The sequence below is a fragment of the Orycteropus afer genome, unplaced genomic scaffold (assembly GCF_000298275.1).
Source record: "Orycteropus afer afer isolate SDZICR_OR568_19922 unplaced genomic scaffold, OryAfe1.0 scaffold00074, whole genome shotgun sequence".
NCBI lineage: Eukaryota > Metazoa > Chordata > Mammalia > Tubulidentata > Orycteropodidae > Orycteropus > Orycteropus afer.
In genome coordinates this window covers 6,833,951-6,860,177 of record NW_006921661.1, presented here as the reverse complement: position 1 = coordinate 6,860,177, position 26,227 = coordinate 6,833,951, and the positions used below count along the sequence as shown (strand labels likewise).

The 26,227-nt window shown below is 40.5% G+C and overlaps 1 protein-coding gene across 1 annotated transcript in view; it reads left to right on the top strand.

The window, feature by feature from the left end:
* POLD3 (DNA polymerase delta 3, accessory subunit) overlaps nt 1-9,800 on the top strand; it is a 46,737-nt gene extending 36,937 nt beyond the window's left edge. The window contains exons 10-12 of the mRNA XM_007940943.1: nt 3,041-3,153; nt 4,516-4,594; nt 9,598-9,800. Of these exons, the coding sequence (XP_007939134.1) occupies nt 3,041-3,153; nt 4,516-4,594; nt 9,598-9,800 (395 nt within the window). The remainder of the gene's footprint in view (nt 1-3,040; nt 3,154-4,515; nt 4,595-9,597) is intronic.
* The last annotated feature ends 16,427 nt before the right edge of the window (nt 9,801-26,227 follow it).

The window sequence follows — 26,227 nt, the reverse complement described above, 5'->3', positions numbered from 1 at the left end:
CGCCAGCCTTCTGGTTAGCAGTCAAGTGCCTTAGCCACTATGCTACCAGAGCTCCCATGGGCAACTGTAATAACGGATGATATAGAGCAGAGGCTCTCAGATTTTTTTCTCTGGCAAATATAATTTCTGGCATCTGATTAAAATATATAAACTTGTGTCATTTTATTCCTAAATTTCTTCTTTGTCTCAAAGCCAGTGGAATTTATTTTAAATCCTCACCAGTCTTTAACCTATTATTTCTATATTTCAGTTACACTGAATACGTGTCTTAGTTTGATATACTCTTAAAAGTCTTTTTAAAATTTTTTTTAATTGTGGTAAATACATGTGTAACAACATTTGCCCCATTTGCCCTCAATTTCTGCATTTGCAATTTAGGAACACATACACACAATTTTTAAAATCAGATAAAATTCTTATTTTCTCAACTAGTAGTATTATCAGACTCACCTAATTGATCCTTCTCTTATCAACTTTCTCCCCTATGCCTTCTGTCTTCCACGATTTTGTTGAAATTTCTTATTTATTAGGGGCTCTCGTCTCCTCTTCTGTTCTCTTTTCTCTTACAGGGGTTTTACTGTTTTACGCCTTTTTTTATCATTATGCTTCTTTTGAGGGGGGCAGGGTATGGCAGGAAGAGAGTTGTATATGTCCAGTCTTCCTTGACCTGGAAGCCCTCATTCTAACTTTAGTTTGGAAAGTGATTGCTTTCCTTTATTTAAAAAAAAAAAAAAATGACTTATTGTCACAGTGTTTTTATTGCCAGGGAAATAATGATATCTCTGCCTCCATGAAGCTTAGAGCCTGGAGCTAGGTAAACAATTGCATATAGTGCAATGAGAGGGGTCTTAGAGGGTACCACTAGGATTAAGTGTTTTCCTTGGTTAAGTCAAATAGTTACAAAACTACAAATAAAATAAGAACTCTTGGATTTATTACTGTGAGTACTCAAAATTCCTTTTCTTTGGCTTCCTCGCTGCATAAACTTTCCTCCTGCTACTGCAACACGTCGACCCTTGTGGCACAGCTTTCTTAACAGGTATACCTTCTGAAAAATAGGTGCTGGGTTCTGTGGTTTGACATTTTCTCTTGCTTGAGCTCTCTTGTGTTCTAGCCTGCCAGAGTTAGGTTAATAACTGGACCACTTTTCTTTCATGTTTCTCTCATGGTTCCCAGAGCTTATAAAGTTTTGAGGCCCGTTTCATCCTTGAAGTGTATAATTGATTGTTTCATTTTGGCTCTTGTTCTGCTTCACCTCTTTAGGTCATTTGGCCTTGAACCCTCCACTGTCATAATTTTTAACACTGACCTACTCAGTTGGGAGAATTTAAGATCCAGGATTTGTGCTAAGAATTTGAATACAGCCAGGAGGTTCAAGGAACAGGTGAGGCTAAGCAGCTATTCAGTCCCCTGCCCAGCAGTTTTGTTGTGGTGATTAAATAATAGATCAGCTCAGGCTCTTCACTTCCCCTCTTACAGGCCTTATAGTGAGACCACTGTTTCTGAAACTATTCAAAATGTTGGGGATCCACCTGATGCTGCTCTCGTCTCAGGTGATAGTACTTACATAGCAATATTTCTTCTCCAAAAGTGTCCTTCTGCAAGTCTCAGTGTAGCAGAACAAGCCTTATCAGTGGGGCAATCAGCAGAAGTAGTTTCTATGTAAAATATTATGTCAGTCTTAGAGCTTTTTCTCTTTTTTTTAAGAGTTTGTTTTACATTTAACATTATGTGTGTACATTTAGTTTCACTCCCCATTTACCATGCACAACCCTAACCCAGTCTCCTCCCCTGTGCCCCTCATAGTTACGTACTCCTGTCTGTTCTGTATTACCTCCGTGTGAACGTTGCCCCTCTGGTGTCCCATGGTCTGTTGTTCCAAGGGATGCATTTCCATAGAGTATGTGGATGTGTCATCCTGGGTTGAGTGGTCTGCATGTACATCTTGTTGACTATTGGGCTGAGAGCCAGCCCCTGGGAGTGAGTTTTATTCCAGGCACAGAATATATTCCAGTGCCATAGTATAGGGGGTCTCACCAGACTCCATCCGACCAGTAATTCTGGTCATTATTGAGTTTTTGGATTTTGTAACATGTTTTCCCTCCCACTCTATCCAGGATCTCCCTCCAGATTTGATCCTTTCCTGAATGGTTGGCATTGGTAGCCAGGTACCATCTTGTTCTTCAGGTCTCAAGGGCCATCGTGTCTCAGGGTTGATTGCTTCCAAATGCCCTTTTTTTTTTTTTTTTCTGCACTACTCTTCACTTCTGACACTAGGGACCATTAGGTGCATTTTAGTCTTATAGCTTTAATTGTGATCACTTCAAAGGTGATTTTCTTTCCCTCAAAGCTTATTTTCTTAGTATTAGCTGGCAACTTTTAGTCTAACAATATCCCAGGTGATTGCAAATAGTCCTTAGATAACATTCACAAATGTACTAGCATAAAACATTTGGTATAATCTGTTGATTATCTCCACTTAGCTCATGTTGAGGAAAAAAGCCTAAAAAATTTACTGAATGGTAAGGCAATATGGTAGCATTAGAATAATAAGACTGGGGAATCAAACCAACTTGGGTTTAAAACCTCTTCTTATTTACAAGCTCTGTGACCTTAGCAAGTTAACTAACCTCTCTGAACCTCTATTTTCTCAGCTCTAATGTATAAATAATAATATCTGCCTCAGGGTTGTTGGGAGGATAAAATAACACAATGTAAGTAAAATACATGATACATGATAGGTGATCAGTAGATGTAGATAAAACAACTTCATACTGTGACTTACCAGTAAGATGAAGCTTTGCTAAGATGCTATCTAATGTACATTCTAACTCTAATTATTCTTGATTCTCTGATTTGTATAAAATTAATAAAATATGTATTTAAAAAATAACTATATAACTGCAAAATCCTTGATTGACGTGCATTACTACTTGCTAAATACCCTTTGCTGGACATGAAGTTTCAAATGCTAGTGGAGAAGGTATTGTACCAAATAGTGCATATAGTTCTCTTATCTAAGTTTGTTTCATTATTTCAGTCATACCAGACTCTCCTGGGATGTATGAAGCTGAGTCACCATCCCCACCTCCTCCTGCTTCTCCAACTCCTGAACCAGTGCCAAAGGCGGAGCCAGAGCCTCCTTCCACCAAGGTAAATTTGACCAGAATGGCTGAATTTCCATGTGTTCTAAAAGGATATAAAACTATTATACTGATTCACTTGACTTGTCTACTTCACAAATGCCAGTAGATGGCTCTTATGTCGTTCTGCCCTTCTATAGGTTGTTCAGAATGGGCATTCCCTCTCCTTTCACTTGAAGTGAGGTTCAGCTATAGGGCATAGTCTCAGGAAGATTGCAGGGGTGGATCCTGGAAGTTGTTTTGTTTTTCATGACCTCCAGCATCAGGGCTGCTGTGCTTCACAACCCCTGGTGGAATTGTGCAAAAAGAGGTCCTGCCTGTATCAGAGCAAAGAGTGAAAGATAAAGGAGAACAAACTTAACTCATACATTTGTTGCTTTTCAGAAACTCTTCTAAAAAGCTCTAGATGGAAAAGCTGGCGACAAATGGGGAACTGAGTTTCAATGACCCTCAGCTGCATCTTGTCCACATCTATTAATTGTAAGCAGTGAAGAGTTGAGAAAATGGATGCTGACAAGTTTTTCTTCTTAGTGACTATTTTCCTTAATTGAATTAAGGAAATGACAGTAAAGCTGTCATTTAAATCTTGCACTCATTTCCTCATTTGCTGAAGAAACGCTAGAGTGAAGTAATGCATGTCTGAAACAAAACCCCATTGCCATCAAGTCAGTTCTGGCCTATAGGGACCCTGTAGGACAGAGTAGAACTAGGGTTTCCAAGGCTGTAAATCTTCACGGAAGCAAACTGATGTAGCCTCCCACAGAGTGGCTAGTGGGTTCTAACCACTGACCTTTTGGTTAACAGCCACATGTTGAACCACTATATCATTCGGGCTCCTTGAAACTAAATTAGATGGGTATAATGTTGAAGTGTCAGGGCTGAATTATCAAATGTCTAAGGGAATGGGGATTTGCCTTAGAAAACACTGGTCTGGTTTCAGGGCTGTCCTGTGTGCTCCCATAATACTACTACAGTGCTTCATAAAAGCAGTTAGTACAGGGTATTGCAGTGGTCTGTTTTCCTTTGCTCTTTCCTCAGCTCAACTGTAAGGACTCTGTCCTGCTTGTCTTTTTTTAACTATGGTGCCTGAGCTACTCAGCAAAAGTTTGTTGATTGAGTGAACATAGTACTTTGCTCAACATGCTACTACCTTTCTTCTCCTAAACAATGAAATATTAATCCTGCACATATAGTGAGCATAACTAGTCTGCATGATAGGGCTGCTCCCCTAAATGGAAACGTATAGAGTTCCTTTTTCAACTTTTTACCAAAATGGAATATTGGAAGGTAATTGTTACAGATTTAAAGGTTTTGTTATTTTTTTTTCTGTGGCTTCATTGGTCACTTTAGTGTTTATCCTCTGATCTTTTAGGGCCCAAGTGGAGAAAACAAAAGAAAACGAAAGCGTGTACTGAAATCTAAAACTTACGTGGATGAGGAAGGCTGCATAGGTAAGAAAAACTTTTGGCTCCAAATCCAGAAGTAGAGTTATTATCATAGAGAGACACAATAATACTTTACAGAGCAGGGTGTCTCAGATTTAATGTGCATATGAATCACCCTCAAGCGATGCTACTTATCTGAGGCCCACACTTTGAGTAGAAGGATAAAGAGGATACTGCAGCTAACGTCAGAATACCCAGGATCGTATTTGAGCTGTACACTATAAAATTAAGCTTTGAGATCTTGATTAAAAGTCATGACTTCTGAGAGGAAAGTTTCTGATCTGTGGAATAAAGGTACAATATCCACGTTGCCTGTCCATGAGGGTGTAAAACTTTGAGTGATGTATCTAAAAACGCCTTCAAGATAGAAACCACAGTATGAATTTAAGTTATTGTTATCAGAGATGTTGAGAAGCATGTGTCTTTTGAGAATGGTGGTTTTATCAGTGGAAAAGAAGATTGTTCTGATAATTAGACCTCTGAAGAGAGAGTCTTTGTTATTTGGCCCCATTTTGCTCTTCAGAGGGGTCTTTCATGTTTCCTTTTTGTAACTGTGTTATGTAAAGCATATGCTTGTTATGGAGGCCTAGAGGAGAATTAGAATTCAGGCCATCAGTCATGCTTGGCTTATTCTTCAGTCATGTTTTACCCTCTCCACAATTGAGCCACACTGTTTTCTTCTGTGGGGCTTTTGGATCTAGCACTTGATGCTTGGTGGGATGCTGAGATCCTGCTACTGTATTTTTGTGTTTGGAAAGATTTGTGGATTTAGCCCTTAAACTTCTTGATAACTGGATAGCCCATATTGTCATTTCTCTTTTCCTTGTGTCACCTGCCATGGCTTGGCTTTCCAAGAGGCTTTTTCCTTTCTCTTGATTTTCATTTTGTAGCCCAAGTTTCTGATTTCAAGTGAAGAATCCATGTTTTCTAGTCAGAATGGTGGTTAACATTAATGAAGACATCCTATTGGTTTTATGCATCCTGTCCTGTAATTCCTCACCGTTCCCTCCCCTGAAAAGGCCTCTGCCATCTTCATAGTAGCATATTGGTGGCGCAGTGGTTAAAACACTTAGCTGCTAACTAGAAGGTCTGACCCACTGGCCACTCCATGGCAGAAATAATGAGGCAGTCTACATCCTTGGAAACTATGAGGCAGTCCTGCCTTGTCATATGGGGTCACTATGAATAAAAATCTACTCAATGGCAGTGGCTTTGGGTATTGGTTTTATTGAGGAATAGAGTTCCTTACATTTGGAAATTCTGTGTAAATTTCTTGTGCACTTTGGACTTGTGAGTAATCTTTTTTTTTTTTTTAAATGCCTTCAGTCTTCTTCCAGCGCTTGTCCAAAACTCTTGATTTGGCCATTGGTGGTAATATATTTATTTACTATTTCTCTGTTTGTTTGTTTGTTTTTAACTTAAGAAAAGCATAAGTGCTAATTTTTTCCTCCTCCTTATAAGGAAAAAGAAAAACATCAAATGTATCTTTGTGAAAATCCATTGGGAATTTGCAGCTAATTACTGCTTTATTCAAAACACAGTACTCAAGTTTTGGCCAGGTGTGGGATGTGGACTTTTTTGTACTTCTGTCTCCAGACAGGGCTATTAAGAGCCTTGGACGTAACAATGAAAACTGTGCTCACATAGCACTTTTTTTTTTCAAGTTTTTAGTCCAAGCGCAACCTAATGAATTTTGGCTCCAGTTACCAACAAAGGAGTTCTGCTTTCCTTTTTCTACTCAGCTTGTTCCAAATGTACCGGCAGAAGGAGCTTGCCCTTTCCTGTGTTGGATCAGAGTTGTTCTGTGGGTTTAAAAAGCTGAACTTTTCCCTATTGTGTGTTCACTGCAGGACAGGAGAGTTAGGCCTGTGAGAGATGTTTAGGATGGACTCCTGGACAAGAGAGTGAATTTCTAAGAGCAAGGCAGCTAAATGGAAAAGAAAGCTGACTACTCATACAAACCAGGCCTTTTTTTATGGCAGCCTAGAAAAGTGGCATGTTTTTCAGTTAAAATTAAAGAAAAAACAAAACCCACTACCGTTGAGTCATTCAGAAGTCTTGTATTTTAAGTTGACATCTCCTTTGTCTTGTAGTTTTAAGTAACTGTAGCTTTGAATATGGAAATGCTCTTTTTAGCTCTTAAAGCATGCCTGATACGCTGCTTAAGAAACTTGTAGGTGCCACTCTGACTGGTTTTTCACTCCCCCAAGCAATGCATTGTTTAAAATTGTTGATGAGGGAACCAGTGGCTTCATTAATAAGTAATGAAATAACAAGCTAATTGATGTTGGGGTGTAATTAATTTTTATACATGCTGCATGCTGCCATTTGAATACAGAATATAGTTTATGAAGGAGCAAGGTCTATTACCACCAACTACTAGTGAGTTACTTTTCTGTTACCTGTAAATGGCTCTTTGTTGTTGTTATGTGCCATCCAGTCGGACCCGACTCATCGCGACCCCCTCCTTGGGTTTCCGAGGCAGTATCACTACGGAAGTAGATTGCCCCATCTTCCTTCCGAGGAGTGGCTGGTGGGTTTGAACCGCCAGCCTTCTGGTTTGCAGTCAAGTGCCTTAGGCACTATGCTACCAGAGCGCCTAGAAATGGCTCTTTAGACTTCTCTAATTGAAGATATTGAATAAGTAACAGCTCATAATTTTAACTTAGCAATTCAGTTACATAATGCTTTTGAAGATGTATATAAAATTGGGCTGGTATTCTGGAATCGTAATTGCTGAGAACAAATAGCTCTACCATGGAAATTCCCCAAATAGCATTGTTTAGTACATGCATTACTTGAAGATCTTGTTAAAACTAAAATTCTGGTTCAGTAGCCTGGTATTGGACCTGAGATAATGCATTTCTAATACACTTAGTAGAGATTCTTATGCCTCTGGCCTCTGGAGCAGTTTGAATAGTAAGACCTTAGAGTATACTTAATATATATTTAAAGCTTATTTATGTCTTTTAGCCTCTGAGTTGGCAGGAGTTAGCAAAGTGAATTCTAGGCTCTTGAAAGTAATGGCAAATTCTAGGAATTCTTGGAGCCGAAAAACCCACTGCCATTGAATTCATTCCAACTCAACAACAGAGTAAGATATAAGACAGAGTAGAACTGCCCTACAGTATTTCCAAGGCTGTAAATCTGTCTAGAAGCAGACTGCCTCAACTTTCTCCTGCAGGACAGCTGATGGGTTCAAACCACTGACCTTTTGGTTAGCAGCCGAATGCCTTAACCACTGTGCCACCAGTTGTTGTTGTTGTTGTTGTTGTTGTTACGTGCCATCGAGTCGGAACCAACTCATAGCGACCCCTCCTTGGATTTCTGAGGCAGTATCACTACGGAAGTAGATTGCCCCATCTTCCTTCCGAGGAGTGGCTGGTGGGTTTGAACCGCCAGCCTTCTGGTTAGCAGGCAAGTGCCTTAGGCACTATGCCACCAGAGCTCCTGATAACTCTTGGAAAGAGGGCTGTTAATTATGCAACCTTAATGGGATTGGACAAATAAGAGTAAGGAATGATTGAATGGCAATAGCCAGTTGACCTCCAGCACTGTCCATGGGGAGGGGAAAATAACACTTGAGTAGGGCTTACCAAACACTGGTAGGCTCACCTATACATTCTATGAGACAGTGTTATCTTCATTTCATAGGAGAGGGAAGAACAGTGATTTTCAATGTGATCTTCATATTAGCAGCATCACCATTACCTGAAAAGGAAATTCTCAGGTCCCACCCTAGACTTCTTGAATCAGAAACTCTGGGGTGGGGCCCAGCAATCTGTTTTAACAAGCCCTGCAAGGATTCTGATGCATATTTAAGTTTGAGATTATAAAAGTGGCAGACAAGGTATTAGAACACAGGTTTGATTCCAAACCTATGCCTCTAGAACAATTTGACAAATATACTTAATTAAAAGAAATTGTTGATAATTAAGAGCTTAAAACTATCTCTGTTCTTTAATGGGGAAAATACCCTTCACTTTAATCATTTGGCATTTGTTAAGCAAATTAGGCTGCTCTGTTCAGCTAAGAAAAGTTCATTGTTTCTCCGCTATTGACTCTGACCACGAAGGCTGAGAAAGACTAGATGACATTGGTTATACAGCTGCTGCAGCTCTCTAAAGTCACAGGAAGGTGGCATTGTACTGTTTCTTGTGGTTGTTACATGTATTGTAATTCTGTAACATTGTTGTTGCAAACTATTATCTGTAGCTCTGCCTTTGGGACTTCCTTGTAATGACTGCTCACTGGAAGAGTTCTTTTCAAAGTTTCTATTGGGGACGGTTCAGTTGGTTTTATTGGCAGAGAAAAGGCAAAATATGTTTTTGGCTGGTGGAGAGTAAGAGAACTGGTAACTTTATTTCTCATTTTACCATTGTCCTTCCTTGAAATTATGACGTTTCTTTACCATCTGATAGAGCTTGCTTGGGACTGTTGTCTTTATGATGTAGACCACTGCCAAATCTTGGGTTAATGAGCAGTCATTCAGAACGGTTGAGAACTGATCTCCAGTTCTCTTAGGATGTTCAGAGAGTGGGTGACATTAGGATAGAGCTAGTCAGAAGGGTTCAAAGTAGACAGGACAGGGGCTGACAAGTAGGCCAAACTTGCACTGTGGTTCCAGGGAGATCAAACTGAAAAAATTGATCAAAGCATGGCAGTATAAACATACAGACAGTTTAGATGTAGACTTGAGGAAGTTAGGTGTCATAGACCAAGACCCGAGTAAAAGATTTAGGCAATTAAATGATAAGCATGTACCATAAACAGTGAGGGAGTAAGGGTGAATGTTAGTTCTGAGCGTCAGCTAGAGGCTGTGAACCCAGAATTCCATCTGTGCTTCCTACTCGAGACTAGAGCTGCTTCCCGCTGGATAGAGCTTCGGCAGTAGGTGAGCACACTTGCCTCAAGCAGAGGGTCTGAGCAAGACCTCTCATTTCCCTTGATAGAGCAGTGTTCTATGTGACTCCACCCATTCATGTCTCTTTTTCTCCTTGTTCCACCAGTGACTGAGAAAGTCTATGAGAGTGAATCCTGCACAGATAGTGAAGAGGAGTTTAAGGCGAAGACATCCTCTGTGCACAGACCACCTGCCATGACTGTGAAAAAAGAACCTAAAGAAGAACGAAAGGGTCCCAAGAAAGGGACTGCTGCTGTGGGCAAAGCCAACAGACAAGTGTCCATTACTGGCTTCTTCCAGAGGAAATAACTGTCATATCCATTAGGTCAGAGACTTGGAATGATCAAGGGAGAAGACCAAGAGATAGAGACTTTCTCACTTACTGTGTAAGTTCATCTAGCACCTCGCCTCACCTTTATCAAAAGATTCTTCTATCCATGTGAGGTTTATTCTGTTTCTGGTTTTTAACCAAAAGGAAATCACCTGGAAACAAGAGACTAAAGCTGTTCTCTTCTGATGACACTTTTAAAGCACAATCTGACCTGTCCAGGAGAAGTCACTCCAGAAATAAATTGGAACAGGTTTCAGAATTATCACTGAAGCCATTTAATGGTTAATTTACTGTGGCCAACCCACCCTATGCCCTGATTCACTTATGACTCAGGAAATATTCCTTATTCCTTTGTATTCTGTGAACTTGTATTGGTAGTTTTTTGCTGGCTATGTTTGCCACTCCCCCTATAACCCTTTACTACTACCACACTTTCTGTCCCCATGAAGTAGTTTTCTTTAAGTCTTCTAAGTCTTGGTTAGACTAAAGACTAAAACAAAAATCTCCCTGTAGTTCTGTTTTCCTCCAATATAAAGTACACTGACACCTGGCCTCACACCAGCACATTACTTGGGCTCTACCTCTTTCACAAAAGCTCTCTAGACCTTCCCTCGCAATTAGTGGTTAGAGAAAAGCCTCAGGCAGAGTACAAATAGAAATTTAATGATGTGTTCAACTCCACAAGAAGTTAATACCTAGAGTTCGCATTGACGGTATTAGAGGAGTTGTCATGTTGCTGACAACAGTATGTGCTTTATACTGCCCGTTGTGGTTTTTTGCTCTCCTCCCTTCAATACCTAGAGAGTGAAACCCATCCAGAGAAATGAAGGCTAAAAAGAGATATCCCTTCATACATACAGAGTACGACAGTTACATAAAATTTTTCCTCAAGAAAATTAAACATTCAGAAGCACCAAGTTCTCCAAGTAGTTTGTGAGGAAGAAGTAAGGGACATGTGTCTGTATAGATGTTGCTCCCCTGTATTTTTAACTCCCCCATTTGCCTAAAAGTATAGGCTCCCCAAGAAGGAGATGGAAGGACAGATGTTGGTAGGTCTAAACAGCAAATAAACGTTTTCATTTGTTACTTAGGGAAGATCAACTATTTCTAATGATAGCTTCTCAGTGACTCCATTATGCCTGGTGAGCTCAGTGGGTGGAGGTGGTGTGGCAGTGACCTTGCGCAGTGAGCTCTGGTGAAAGGAGCTCTGCCCGACTGCTGATATGACTCAGAAGGATCAGACGAAGGATGTCTGACTTGCTCCCTCTGTCTTAGCCTGATGTATGTAGAAAGTGATGCAGTCAGCTGTCTGTTGTTTAAGGTTAGGATTATGAATGACCTTGGGGTTAATATGAGCTGCTTTAGCAACTGTCACCCAGAACTTTCCAGCCAGGCACCTCTGTAGGCAGATTAAGATCAGAGGTTTGGGAGAGGAATCTTGGCATCATGTTCTAGGACTTGAGAAAGCTGAGGCTTTGCGTAGCAAGCTGAGTAAAGGTCAACACCGTCTAAAACACTTTCTTTTACAAAATGAAAAAGAATGAGGAGAAAGATGGAAAACCTGGACTTAAATGTTGACAAAGAACTTCTGGAGGCATCCCTTTAAATGCGTGTGTGTGTGTGTCGTTGCCTCTCTCCATTTTTCTAAGTAAGGATGGAAAATTAAAGTAAAACCAGTCTTTTTCTTTTTTGATGCTGGGGTCACTAATAAAACCGACTTTGAATTGGGTAAATCTGGTGCTGGTGGGGCCTCCGTCTTTCCGAGATAACACGAATCCTGTGCTAAGCCCAGTATACTATGCTGCCCAAAGTCAGCTATCTGCAGGGCTTAGGGAGTATTGAGTAGTGGCTTCTTTTTCTTTTTATACAATACTCTGCCATGTTATCCACATGAGTTAAATAAATTTGAGACGTTGTTTTAAAACAGTGCTTCAAACTGAATGTCTGATGGGTCTGTTATTTGACAGGATGGCAGCAGTATATGCAATTATTTAGACTCCCAACAGGAACAAGGCTGGTTTTCAGTTTATATTGTAAAAACTGCATACCCATAGTCTGAGAGGGACAAGCTATTTGCTGCCTTCATCATTTTTTCAGCCCTGTGGGAAATCTTAGTTTCAGCCAGCCTCTTTTTTTAGTTCATTTAGAAGAAAATCTAGTCCTGATCTTGCACATTATATTATTTTGGCTTCATCACCTGCTGGCTGTGTGACTATGGGCAAGTTCCTGAGCCTCAGCTTCTTTATCAAAATAGAGCTAAAATGAGTTACCATGGGTTGTCAAGACTGAGGTTGTATAGCATAAATTTGGTACACAGTGCCTGGCACATAGTGTTCTACAAATAGTGGCTTCCTTCCTGATGTCATAAATGATACAATCAGTTACTTCCTGAAGTCAGTCCTCCCAATATATAGGACCCAGATGTACTACTCATTCAAAGCCATCACTCTGGCTTCTTGTGTGTACTGTGTGTCAGCCCTCTGACCAGAACACTAGAGAATACAGAGTCAAATAGAATTTGGCACTTGTCTTCAAGTATCTAGTGGAAGAGACAGACCAGTAAAATGAAATCACAATTGACAGCTATGCACATGGTCCCCTGAGAGTTCATAGGAGGGTGGGTGTCACAGAAGTCTTCCTGGAGGAGAGGAAGCTAAGCAATTTCTTGAAGGATGAGTAGAATTTTTCCAAGCAAAGAATGATGGAAGGATTTTGCAGCCAGGAGAGCATAGCTTTCTTGAGGAAATGGACTCTTAGAATTTAAGAACAGGGAGGACAGTGTACTGAGAAATCAAATTGGGGTTCTGCTAAGCAATTTGGATTGCATTTGAAGACAGTAGCAATTTCTTGAATTTTAAGAAGTAGTGTTAGAAGTTGATTCTCAGTTGAGAGTGGCAGCTGGCATTTTCTTTGGTTTTGTTTGCCATGATAGTATTTCTACATATGCATGCACATTGTATCTTAGGATCTAATAGATAAAAATAATTAATAGAAGCCTGCTTAGCTTTGACAGCCAGCATGAACAGTTGCCGTATTTCCTTAGCCTTCCTTCATCAACAGAGATTTCTGTAACAGAATCCATTTTTAAAAAGTGATTCAAAAGCTGGTAGTTCTGATCTCAATGATAGGAGCCTCCACTTACCTCCCTGAAAAAAACTGAGGGAAGGGAGAAGGCGAGTGAGTAGAATAGTTTTATTCCTTTTCTATCTTTGTTTCTCTAAGAAGACATTCGTTATTATACAGGAGAGAGCTAAAGAGAAGGGCCATATAAGGAAACTAAATAGTTTCTCCAGGACATGAGTAGAAGGAGTGCATAATAATGTACTGTGTGTCAAGACTCGTTTGGGTAAACTTGTCTCCTTTCATTGGTTATGGGATCTCAGCATGCTGTAATGCATCTTTTTACTACCATGAAACATTCTAGGGCTGCCTCGTTTTGTTGTGAGAAGGCAGTATTGCTTTCTGAGTTATTGCCCTGGCGGCTCTGTAAATTAGCCCATGCTGTCACCATGCCCTCTCTGAAGGGCACATTGTACCCAAATGTCTGCATTTAGGATTGACTCTTGCCACTCCCTGCTGCATGACACTTCACTCCACTTGTATCTGTGTCCAGGTTCTTGTGTTCTTAAGTGTGGGCCACCCACAGATTGCCACCCAGGCTCCTTAGCCAAAGAAGCTTGGGAAGGCTTCCCTCCAATACTTTTTCTGTCTGGTAAACCCACCTTGACTTTAGAATTTGCCTTCTATTTGAAACCCTAAATATTGTCTGACTCCTCCACACTTTCCTCTCCCTCCTTTTTTTTTCTCATTTGCTCTTTCCAGACTCTGTTTCTTTAGGCTTCACCTAAGCTTTACAGCTACCCCCCCTTTTCTTTTTGAGTACTCAAAAGTTCTTCATAGCTAGTCCTTATTTAACTTGTTTTTAGTCTTTCAGACTTTCTTTCCCAGGCTTCTTATTCCATATGACATGTCTTTTACTGGACTGTTCTTAAAGAATGGAAAAACACTTTGTTTAATATCTGCTTTGAATCTTTCAAAGCCAAAGCACCAAAAGTTGTTGAATGCTAGTTATATTTAGTCCTGGGCAAGATACTAAAGGATTGCAAGAACTCAGAAGATACCATTATGGAGTGATAGGACATAGACAGTAAATAACATTAAAGAACAGTTGAGAAAATACTTAGATAAGTATAGACAACAAGGGGCAAGGGGCTTAACACTTCAAAAAAAAAAAAGCAATCAAACCAGTTGCTATCTAGTCAGTTCCAACTCATGGTGACACCGTGTATGTCAAGGGTACAGCTGTACTCCACAGGGTTTTCAGTGGCTGACATTTTAGGACATGTCCAGGCCTTTCTTTCAAGGCTCTTCTGGGTAGACTCCACCCGTCAAGATTCATTAACCATTTGCACCACTCAGGGGCTCCTACTTAAAAAAAGAACTGAGGTAACCATAATGGGCACAATTTCACAGTCATATACAAAAAACAACAGAGGATTTAAGAAACAGGCTGAGGAAGGGTCATCATTTTATGAGTTGCAGCTGTTCAAACCCCACTCACCATTTACACATTCATGATGTAGCTAAACCATTATTAGAATCCTTAATGGAGTTACTTCTATCCTAACTCTAAGAATGAGACTAATGGTGAAACAAGCAGGTACCAGGGATCATAGCTGCTCCTTGAACAACACAGGAATTCGGGGCACCCCATCCCCTGCACAAAATCCACATAGAACTTTTGACTATGCAAAATCTTAACTACTGTTGACTGGAGGCCTTACTAATAGTCAATTAACTGTATGGCATGATGCTTTACTATTCATTAAGTAGAAGTGAATCATCGTGAAGGTCATCCTAGTCTTCATGGTGAGTAGGCTGAGGAGGAAGAGGAGGGGATGGTTGTGCTCTATAAGGGGTGGCAGAGATGAAGAAGGTGGAAGGAGAGGCAGGCACACATGTAACTTGAAGGAAATAGATGACAACCATCCACATAAAAATGGACCTTTGCAGTTCAAACCTGTATTGTTCAAGGGTAAACTATTTCAAAAGGCAGCTTACAGGATGTGTACTCAAACCAAAACCAAATTCACTGCCATTGAGTTGATTCCAACTCATAACATCCCTCACTGGGTTTGTTGTTGTTGTTATGTGCCGACTCATAGTGACCCCTCCTTGGATTTCTGAGGTGATATCACTACAGAAGTAGATTGCCCAACCTCCCTTCTAAAGAGTGGCTGGTGGGTTTGAACCGCTAGCCTTCTGGGTAGCAGTCAAGTGCCTTAGGCACTATGCTACCAGACCTCATTGGGTTTACAAGGCTGTAAATCTTGTGCAGAACAGCTGGTGGGTTTGAACCACCAATCTTTTGGTTAGCAGCCAAATGCCTTAACCACTACACCACCAAAGCTCCTTAGGATGTATGCTGGATCAGCATAGTTCAACTCAGTTTTGTACGCACTCAATAATCTTGGCATACTGGAGAAGCAGAGTGCTATGATGGAAACAACACAGACTCGGGAGGCAGAGGGCCCTTGATCTAACCTCTGAACTTCAGTTTCCTACCACCTGCCTTGAAATAATGTATGAAAATTCCTAGTATTTGGCACATATACTCAAACTTTTTGAGCACCTACTATAAGTCAGGCACTATTCCAAGTATATTACATGTATTAACTCTTTAATTCTTGTAGCAACCCTATGAGACAGGTGCTTTTATTCCTATTTAACACATGAGGAAACAGGTTAAGTAATTTGTTCAAGGTCACAGAGCTAGTGAGTGGCTAAACCAGGATATCAATCTTAACAGTTTGGCTCTAGTACCTGCAGTGTTAACCACTATGCTATGCCGCCTCTTGGCAACACATTAGCCCACATTTCCATACTGTCCAGTGATGATGTTCATTTTTATAAGTGAAAATACAACTAGGTGTTTGGATTACAGATTGTCAGATTTGAAGGACGTCTTAATGTTTATGTCAACCACTCATCTGATTCTTCAATCCTCTCTACAGCATTCCTGCCAAGTAGTCTTGAGTCATTATAAACAAATTCAGTTATGTTTAGTATGTCATACTTAATAAATTACAAAGTTTGATAGGTAAAACCAATAAATGTTAAGAATTTAAAGAGAGAATGGAATAGTTTTCTGATTAATTTTAGATCACCGGGAAACTTCTAAATACAGTTCCTTAAGCAATCCACTTAATTGTTGCAATTTAAATAAAGAACATTTTCCCTGAAAGAAGATTGCCCAACTCTTGGCCTTGCCTTTGACCTGGCTGTTGTAAAAAATTTGTAGAAATTTGGCATTTTTTATCCTATTTAAACCATGCTCCAGGTTCACAGGTAGAAAAGTGGTGACCAAACAGTTGCTGTGTGTTGTGATGTGTTGTCTATTTTGAGTATGGAAACCATGTTTTCCTAGGCTCTCTCCTTCAGGCTTGTGTGTGAAGATTATATGAACATTGGCTTAATCATGGTCTTGTGCTCTTTTATTCTTTCCTGGGATGAGATATACATTAGGCAGAACCATTATCCTGCAAACCTTAAAGACTGATATGAAAGTTTCCCTTGTCCCTCTTAGTTACTTTGTTGTTAGATGCTGTCAAGTTGGTTCTAGCTTATAGTGACCTTATGCACAACAGAGGAGCTCTGGTGGCATAATGCCTAAGGCATTTGACTGCTAATCAAAAGGCTGGCAGTTCAAACCCACCAACCACTCCTCAGAAAGAAAACTGGGCAACCTACTTCACAGAGATACTGCCTCAGAAGCCTGGGGAGGGGTCACTATGAGTCAGAATTGGCTCAGCAGCAGTGAGTTTGGTTTTTTGGTTTACGTACAACAGAACAAGACACTGCTTAGTCCTGTGCCGATCCTCACAGTTGTCCTTATGTGTCAGCCCATTGTTGGAGCCATCCCGTTGAGGGTCTTCCTCTTTTTCACTGACCCTCTACTTTACCAAGCATAATGTCCTTCTCCAGGGACTGGTCCCTCCTGATAACATGTCCAAAATACGTGAAACAGAGTCTTGCCATCCTTGCCTCCCAAGAACGTTCTGGCTGTACTTCTTCCATGACAGATTTGTTAATTCTTCTGGCAGTCCATGATATATTCATTGTTCTTCGCCAGCACCATAATTCAACTGCATCAATTCTTCTTCATTCTTTCCTATTTCTTGTCCAGCTTTTGCATGCATATGAGGTAATTCAAAGTACCGTGGTTTGGGTCAGGTACACCTTAATCCTTGAGGTGACATGTTTATGTTTTAACTCTTACAGAGAATCTTTTGCAGCAGATTTCCCCAATGCAAAACGTCATTTGATTTCTGCTGCTGTTTCCATGAGCTGGATTTTGGATCCAAGTAAAATGAAACCTTTGACAACTTCTGTCTTTTCTTTGTTTATCATGATGTTGCTTCTTGATCCAGTGGTGAGGAATTTTGCTTTCTTTGTGGTGAAGTACAATCTGTGTTGAAGGCTGTAGGCTTTGATCTTAATCAGTAGGTGCTTCAAATCCTCTTCACTTTCAGTAAGGTTGTGTTCTTACATATCACAGGTTGTTAATAAATCTTTCTTCAATCCTGATCCCATACTCTTTCTTCATATAGTCCCACTCCTTAGATTATTTGCTCAGCATATGGACTGAATAAGTATGGTAAAAGGATCCAACTTTGACACACACTTTTTCTGATTTTAAACCATGCACTACTATCCCCCTTGTTCTGTTTAAACGACTGCCTCTTCATCCATATACAGGTTCCATGTGAATTCCAATCAAATATTCTGGAATTCCTTTTCTTCACATTGTAATCCATAATTTGTTATGATCCACACAGTCTAATGCCTTTCCCTAGTGAACAAAACACAAGTAAACATCTTCCTGGCATTCTTTGCTTTTAGCCAAGATCTGTCTGACATCAGCAATGACATCCCCTGTTCCATGTCCTCTTCTGAATCCAGGTTGAATTTCTGGCAGTTCTCTTTTGATGTACTGCTGCAACCGTTTTTGAATTATCTTCAGCAAGACTTTACTTGCATGTGCTGTTGATAGTACTTGAAAATTGGCATAGGTTAGGTGTACAATAAATATGACTCAGGATGACTTTAGTTGACCAGTCTGGAACTATGGGTCATTTTGGCCCAAAGAATTCCAGGGAGATGCAGTCAGTTCCAGGTCTAAATCAGAATGTGTGCTCGTGCGTCACAGAGCTGCCTACATGAGTCCTTAGTGGAGCTGTGGAACCAATCCCATCTCCATGGTTTAACTAGGACCATGGCTCAGGCAAGAGCCAGAGTATTTCCAAGCGTGAGATGACCCAGCAAAAGAATGATCAGTCCACATTTGAAGTCACTCCTAATACTCTTCTGTCCTGAGTCTCCAAGGGGGCCAAAGGGGTCATTCTCTTGAAGCTGGATTAAATCTGACCTGAAATGATTGTCCTCTGCTTGTTCTATCTGAAGGTGCAGGTGCAATTTGGCTCTTGTGATCTACTTCATACTGGTAATTCTCTCTTCAGGTTACAAAGGGTGATTTTTCTAACATATAAATCTGATATGTTAAAGGTCTTTAATGGCTTCTCATTGCCTATAGTACTCATAGCAACCCTCACTGGGTTTCCAAGGAGGTAAATCTTTACGGAAGTAGATTGCCCAGTCTTCCTTCCACGGAATGGCTGGTGGGTTTGAACCGCCAGCCTTCTGGGTAGCAGTCACATGCCTTAGGCACTGTGCCACCAGAAATGGTATGAAGTCTAAACTACTTAGCAAGATCCTCTGAGATCTGGACCCTCTCTACTTATTTGGCCTGATAACCTACCACTCCTCCTTTCACTAAACCACTTCTATTTACCTACTAAATACTCAACCCTTTCTCATGTGTGGCTTCGATGAGTTGTTCCTTCTGCCTAGGAACTTCTGCCCTTCTCACTTTCCTATCTGGAAAACTATTATAGCACATTATAATTCCGTATCTATGTCTTATCCCACCTCCACTAGATAGTAAATTCCTCAAGTGCAAGAAATACATCTTTTCTATCCCTAACATCTAGCCCAGTGCCCCTTGAGTAATAAGCTATTAACAGAATGTTGTGAAATGCACAAAAGCGCTCATGTTTTACCTTTTCAATAGACTGTCAGTTCCAGGAAGGTGGAGACTTTGTCATGTGTTTTTCTTATATCCTCCACAGCAGCCACAATGGTTAGGCAAATTAGTGAGCACTGAAGGCACACTTATGAGTGGACCAACACATCCTTATTCTTAGATTTTGCTACACAATGGAAAAGTCACATGATTCTAAGTCAGAAGACAGGTTGTAGCCCTGGTTCACTTCCTTACTGTGAAATATTGGACATAGTCGCTAAACTCTGAGCTTGCTTTCTGCAAAACGGTATAGAAAGACCTTCCAGGTTATCACTGAGATAAAGTAAAGCATCACATAATGAATGGAGACTATAACTGAGATAACACAGATAACACAACCTTGCTTGCTGAAAGTGAAGAGTACTTGAAGCACTTGATGAAGATCAAAGACTACAACCTTCAATATGGATTACACTCCAACATAAAGAAAACAAAAATCCTCACCACTGGATCAATAAGCAACATCATGATAAATGTAGAAAAGATTGACGTTGTCAAAGGTTTCATTTTACTTGGATCTGCAATTGGTGCCCATGGAAGCAGCAGTCAAGAAATGAAGTAACAAATTGCATTGGGGAAATCTGTTGCTAGACATCTCTTTAAAGTGTTAAAAAGCAAAGATGTCACCTCAAGGACTAAGATGCACGTGACTCAAGCTATATCTTTAGTAACCTTATATGCATGCAAAAGCTGGACAATGAATAAATAAGACTGAAGAAGAATTGATGCATTTGAATTACGATGTTGGTGAAGAATATTGAATATATTGTGGACTTCCAGAAGAATGAGTGAATCTGTCTTGAAAGAAGTACAGCCAGAATGCTTTTGGGAGGCAAAGATGGGAAGATTTTGTCTAATGTATTTTGGACATGTTATCAGGAGGGACCAGACCCTGGAGAAGGACATTATACTTGGTAAAGTAGATGGTCAGTGAAAAAGAGGAAGTCCCTCAATGAGATGGATTGACACAGTGGGTGCAACAGTGTGCTGAAACATAGCAACAATTGTGAGGATTGGCACAAGACTGAGCAGTGTTTTGTTCTGTTGTACATAGGGTTGCTATAAGTTGGAATCGACTTGACAGCATCTAACAACAGCATAACTAACAGGGACAAGGGAAACCTCAAATCAGTCTTTATGGTTTGCAGGAAAATGGTCCTGCCTCATGTACATCTCATTCTAGGAAAGAATAAAAAAGCATGAGACCATGATTAAGCCATGTTTATACAACCTTCACACATAAGCCTGAAAGAAATAACCTATGAAAATTTGGCTTCCATATTCAAAATAGATAGCATAGGGGGCTCAGGACCATAGTCTCAGGGGACATTAAGACCAGTTGGCATAACATAGTACACAAAGACAATATTCTACATCCTCTTTTGGTGAGTAACGACTGGGGTCTTAAAATCTTGTGGGCAGCCACCCAAGGTACAACTATTGGTCTCTCTTCATCCGAAACAAAGAAGAGTGAAGAAAATCAGAGATTCATGGACTAATGGACCATATGAACCTCAAGCTCCATGACCCTGAGACCAGAAGAACTAGATGGTGCCCGGCTACCACTGCCAACTACTCTGAAAGGGATCACAATAAAAAGTCCTGGATAGAGTGAGTGAAAAATGTAGAACAAAACTCAAAATTGTAAAGAAAAAGACCAGGCTTACTGGACTGATAGAACCCCTGAGACTATGGCCCTTAGTCATTCTTGAAGCTTGGAACTGAACTCACCCCAGTGGCTCAAATTTCAGCCAAACAATAGGTCTGTAAGGTGAAAAATTAACCAGGGAAGTACCCACTGCTTAGAACAATCAACCTTATAAGATCAAAAAGGCAGCATTTCCCCACGAATAAAGCTCAGAAGTTAGCGATAGAAGGATGAGTGGAAGTGGTAAATAAACGCCGGGAAGAAGTGGGAAAAAGGATGTTACATTGTGGGGATTACAGTCAATATCACAAAACAAAATATATATGAATTCTTGAATGGAAAACAAATTTGCTTTATAAACATTCACCCAAATCACAATAAAAAAAATTATAAACAAACAAAACAGACAACACATCACCCGGCAACAGTTGTCCTGCAGCTACTTTTCTACTTGTGAACCTGGGGCGTGGCTTAAATAGGACAGAAAATGCCAAATTTCCACCTGAATTTTTTACAACAGCTAAGTCAAAGTCAAGGCCAAGAGTTGGATAGTCTTCAAGGGAAACTGCAACAATTAAGTGGATTGCTTAGGGAACTGTATTTAGAAGTTTCTCGTGATCTAAAATTAATCGGAAAACTTTATTCTATCCTCTCTCCTCTCTTTGAATTATTCTTAACATTTATTAGTTTACCTATCAAACTTTGTAATTTATTAAGTATGACATACTAAACATAACTGAATTTTGTTTAATGGCTGAAGACTACTTGGCAGGGATGCTGTAGAGAGGATTGAAGAATCAGATGAGTGGTTGATATAAACATTAAGATGTCCTTCAAATTTGACAGTCTGTATCCGAACATCTAGTTGTATTTTCACTTATTAAAAAAAAAAAAAAAATCACTGGACAGTATGGAAATGTGGGCCAATATGTTGCCAAGAGGCAGCATAGCATAGTGGTTAAGACTGCAGGTACTAGAGCCAAACTGTCAAGACTGATATTCTGGTTCGGCCACTCACTAGCTCTGTGACCTTGAACAAGTTATTTAACCTGTTTCCTCATGTGTTAAATAGGAATAAAAGCACCTGTCTCATAGGGTTGGTACAAGAATTAAGAGTTAATACATGTAATGTACTTGGAACAGTGCCTGACTTATAGTAGGTGCTCAAAAAGTGAGTATATGTGCCAAATACTAGGAGTTTTTCTTACATTATTTTACTTAAGACTTGAAGCCCCCCCCCCTTTTTTTTAATTTTTATTGTGATTTGGGTGAAAGTTTACAGAGAAAATTCATTTTTCTTACAGCAGTTCACATACATTTTGTCTCATGACATTGACTGCAATTTCTCACAATGCAACAGCTCTCTTCCCACTTCCTTCCCATAGCTACTTCCTCCCTATGTCCTTCCCTCCATGCACTCCTGTCACCCCAGCCATCTACCTGTGCATACAGCCCTTCTATTCTCCCATGATTGATCTCTCTAAAGAGTGTATGTACCTAATGTAAATGTTGAAGCCGCCTTTAAGGTACATGGTAGGATATTGAAGTTCAGAGGTTGTATCAAGGGCCTTCTGTCTCCCAAGCCTGTGTTGTTTTCATAATAGCACCCTGCCTCCCCAGTTTGCCAAAATTGTTGCGTGTGTACAAAACTGTGTTTAATTATGCTGATCCAGTATACATCCTATAAGCTACTTTTCCTGCCTATGGTCTCATTCTAGAGTAGGGTAGAAATAACTCCAGTAAGGATCCACTTTATTACAGTTTAGCTACATCATGAATGTGTAAATGGTGAGTGGGGTTCAAACAGCTGAATTAACCCACCTACATGGTGAACCTTCCTCAGCCTGTTTCTTGTCTTAAACAATGAACTGAAACAGCAATAATTGTGAGGATGATGCAGGACTGGGTAGTATTCCATTCTGTTGTATGTGGGGTCTCCATGAGCCAGAACTGACTCAACAGCATCTAACAATGTCCTATAGCAGGTGCTTCCATACCTTTCTATCATTCGAACCTTCCAATGGTTTTGTGAAGTGTAGATATCAGCCCAAGGAGCTCTGGTGGTGCAGTGCTTAAGGCATTTGCCTGCTAACCAGAAGGTTGACACCTCAAACCCACCAGCCACTCCACAGAAGGAAGATGAGGCAATCTACTTCCGGAAAGATTTACTGCCTTGGATGTTTCTACAAGTGTATTGGTGTGTTCTGTAAGAATTCCAGGGGTATAGTAGAGCTGACAAGGGACATGGTTGTAGTCACTTCTTGGCCACAGTCTGCTACCCAGAGGGAGCTAGTAGTTGTACCGGTGGGCTCGGGACCATAGTGACAGGGGACATCAAGCTCAACTGGCATAACGTACTACACAAAAGCATTGTTCCACATCCGACTTTGGTGAGTAGCAACTGGGATCTTAAAAGCTTGCAAGCGGCCATCTAGATGGGTCTCTCCTTGTCCAGAGCAAAGAAGAATGAAGAAAACCAAAGATTCATGGAAACAATTAGTCCTAACAACTGGTACACCATGTGATCCTCAGCCTATATGACTATGAGACCAGAAGAAATAGATGGTGCCCAGCTACCACTGTCAACCACTCGAAGGGGGTTCTATGTAGGAGATCTTGGATAGAGTGGGAGAACAATGTGGAACAAAACTCAAAATCATTAAATAAATAAATAAAGGGACCAGGTTTGCTGGTCTGATAGAGGCTGATGGAACCACTGAGACTAAGGCCCCTAGCTGCCCTTCAGGTCTGGAATTAAACCCACTCCTGTGGCTTCCAGCCAAACAAAAGACAAGCATATGAACTGAAGATTTACATTAGGTAGATACACTCCTTGGAGAGATTAGTCATGGGAGAATAGAAGGGTTGTGTATGCACAGGGAGATAGCTTGGGGGGCAGGAGTGCATGGAGGGAAGGACATAGGGAAGAAGTACTATGGGGAGGAAGTGGGATGGGAGCTGTTGCATTGTGGTAAATTGTAGTCAATGTCAAGAAACAAAGTGTATGTGAACTGCTGTATGGAAAGTGAATTTTCTCTGTAAACTTTCACCCAAATCACAATGAAAATTCAAAAAAAGAAGAAAAAAGATTTCCTGTGTTGGAAACCAAATGGGGGTCTCTATGGGTCAGGATCAACTCGATGGCAGTGGGTTTGGTTTTTTGGTGTAGATACCAGGCTGATTTTATGAATTAGGAAATTGAATGACAGAGATGCTTCCCAATGGGTACATGGAAGATCTGTAAGTTGAGAGGCAGACTGTGAGTGTCTTGTCTTCTATTCTTAACATGAGTTCCTTTCCAGCAGTAAGCAGTCTTTAATGTCATTATACTTGGGATTGTACAATAATATACTTCTCTAACAATAAGGCTTTTGCTGCAAACCCCAAAAAGTACTCCTAAAATGTGAGAACAGCTATACCTGAAGCTCTTGCATGAAGCACCCATACTCTGCTTAAAAGTGTGCATAGTCACAGAATGAGTTACCTGTTTTCCCAGCCTATAAAAAATTAGAAGCAGCACAGCAGCTAAGGACAGTTGCTTTTTGCTATCAAGCAAATGATTGTTCCTTCTTGGTTTTGTAGAAAGTACTAGGACTTTAGAGTCAGCCAGACGTGAGCACAGTTGCCATGTACTGTCATGTGACTTATTGAAAGTCACTTAACTCCACTGAGCTATCTATGAGATGAAGATAAATAATGATCGCAAAGTGTCTAGTTCAGTTGTACTTGTTCAGTAAATAACTATTAATTTTTTCAAAGCATTGCTTTGCAATTTAATCTTAATAATGTAGGAAAATGAAACAAAATGTGTGTGAACTACTGTATGGAAAATAAATTTGCTTTGTAAACTTTTACCCAAATCACAGTTCTTTAAAAAAAAAAGAAGAAGAATGTGGTAAAATGAGTTGTCATCCTTCATTTATTATTTTTTTCAACTAACCTTCATTAGTGTGACCACTTTGTGTTATAGGCTACACATCGGGATATCAGAACTGATGCCATAACCAAGTGAAGCAGGAGTGCTAATAGACCCAGCATCTCAGTGAGTAGTATCCTTGTGATTCTGCTCACTTCTCAAATCCACGCCTCCTCTTTGATACACCGGCACCACTACCTTTCAGGTGAGCTACCAGACCATTCTACATACATTCTGTGCTCTTGATTCAACCATATTTCTACTCAAAACAGAGTAAAGCCAGTGGTCTGAGTTACATTGTATTTCCCCACATACTGACATCAGAGGGAACTTTTATAAATGAAAAAATAAACAGCTCTCCAGCAGAGAAAGCCTCCCTCTGTCTCTCCCAGTGATGTATGTGGTGCTTAGGCAATACTCACGCCTGTAGTTTGAGCCCATCTGTTTTCTCTGTTCACCTCCTGAGTACTGTCCCCTTGTGGTTTGCATCATTCCCAGAGACCAGCCAACTCTAACCTTTCTCAATCCACTCAATTCAATAGCGGTCTTATTTAAACACACTCCTCTCTCTTTGGGCTCCAGATGTGAAGTTTCAAGACAGTAGAGACCAGGCTGGCTAGTGCCATGACACCTGCTTGAGCAGGCAAGCCAGTCAGCTGCTGCTTCTGATGATGTTGGCCCCTTTTCATGGACAGCATGAGGGTTTCACCCCACTGAGTGCACACACAGGCAGCTGAGGGAGCTCATAAATTATGGTTTTGTTTGTTTACTTAGGGCAGGCAGCACAGTGTAGTGGAAAGAGCCCCACACTTGGAACCAGAAAATGTGGGTTTGCATTCTCACTAGTTATGCCATTTTTTTCTTCACAGCACCTCTTTTCCTTCATAGCATTGATCACTACCTCTGATATTATGTATTGATTTGTTTATCTGCTTATTGGACATCTCTTATACCCCTTCATCAGTTCTAGGAAGTCAGGGACTTTGACTTGTCCATCACTGTATTTCCAGCACATAGGATAGTGCCTCGAACATAGCAGACTCTCTTAGAAGAGAATCGATTTATTGAAGGAATTAATTCTGAAATGGCCTCTTCCATTCATTGGCCATATGATCCTGACAGAGTCCTTTATCCTCTCTGGGCCTCAGTTTTGTCAGCTCTAAAATGAAGGCATTCGATCTCTAAGAGGCCCCTCTATTCCTGATGCTCAAGATTTTAAGAATTCATTCACTAAACAAATTAACAGGAGTCTCTGTTGGCACACTGCCAAGCCCTGGAGACAAAGTCATAAGCAAATCAGGTAGAAAACCTGACCTCAGGGAGGTTTTTGTTCATTTGTTTGTTGTTTTTTCAATTTGGGTGAAAGTTTACAGAGCAAATACATTTTTCATAAGCAGTTCATACACATTTTGGTTTGTGATGTTGACTGCAATTCCCCACAATGTAACAGCTCTCTTCCCACTTCTTCCCTATGGTTACCTTTTCCCGGTGCCGTCCTTTCCTATGCATTCCTGCCCTCTGATCTATCTCCCTGTGCAAATGCTGTCCCTCTAATCTCCCATGATTCAGTGTACCTACCTGGTATAATTGTTCACCTCATATGCCTGTCTGTTGTTTGCCTGGAGAAGCTGTGGGAGTGAGTTCACTTCCAAGTCTGAAGGGTGACTAAGGGCCATAGTCTCGAGGATTTTACCAGTCT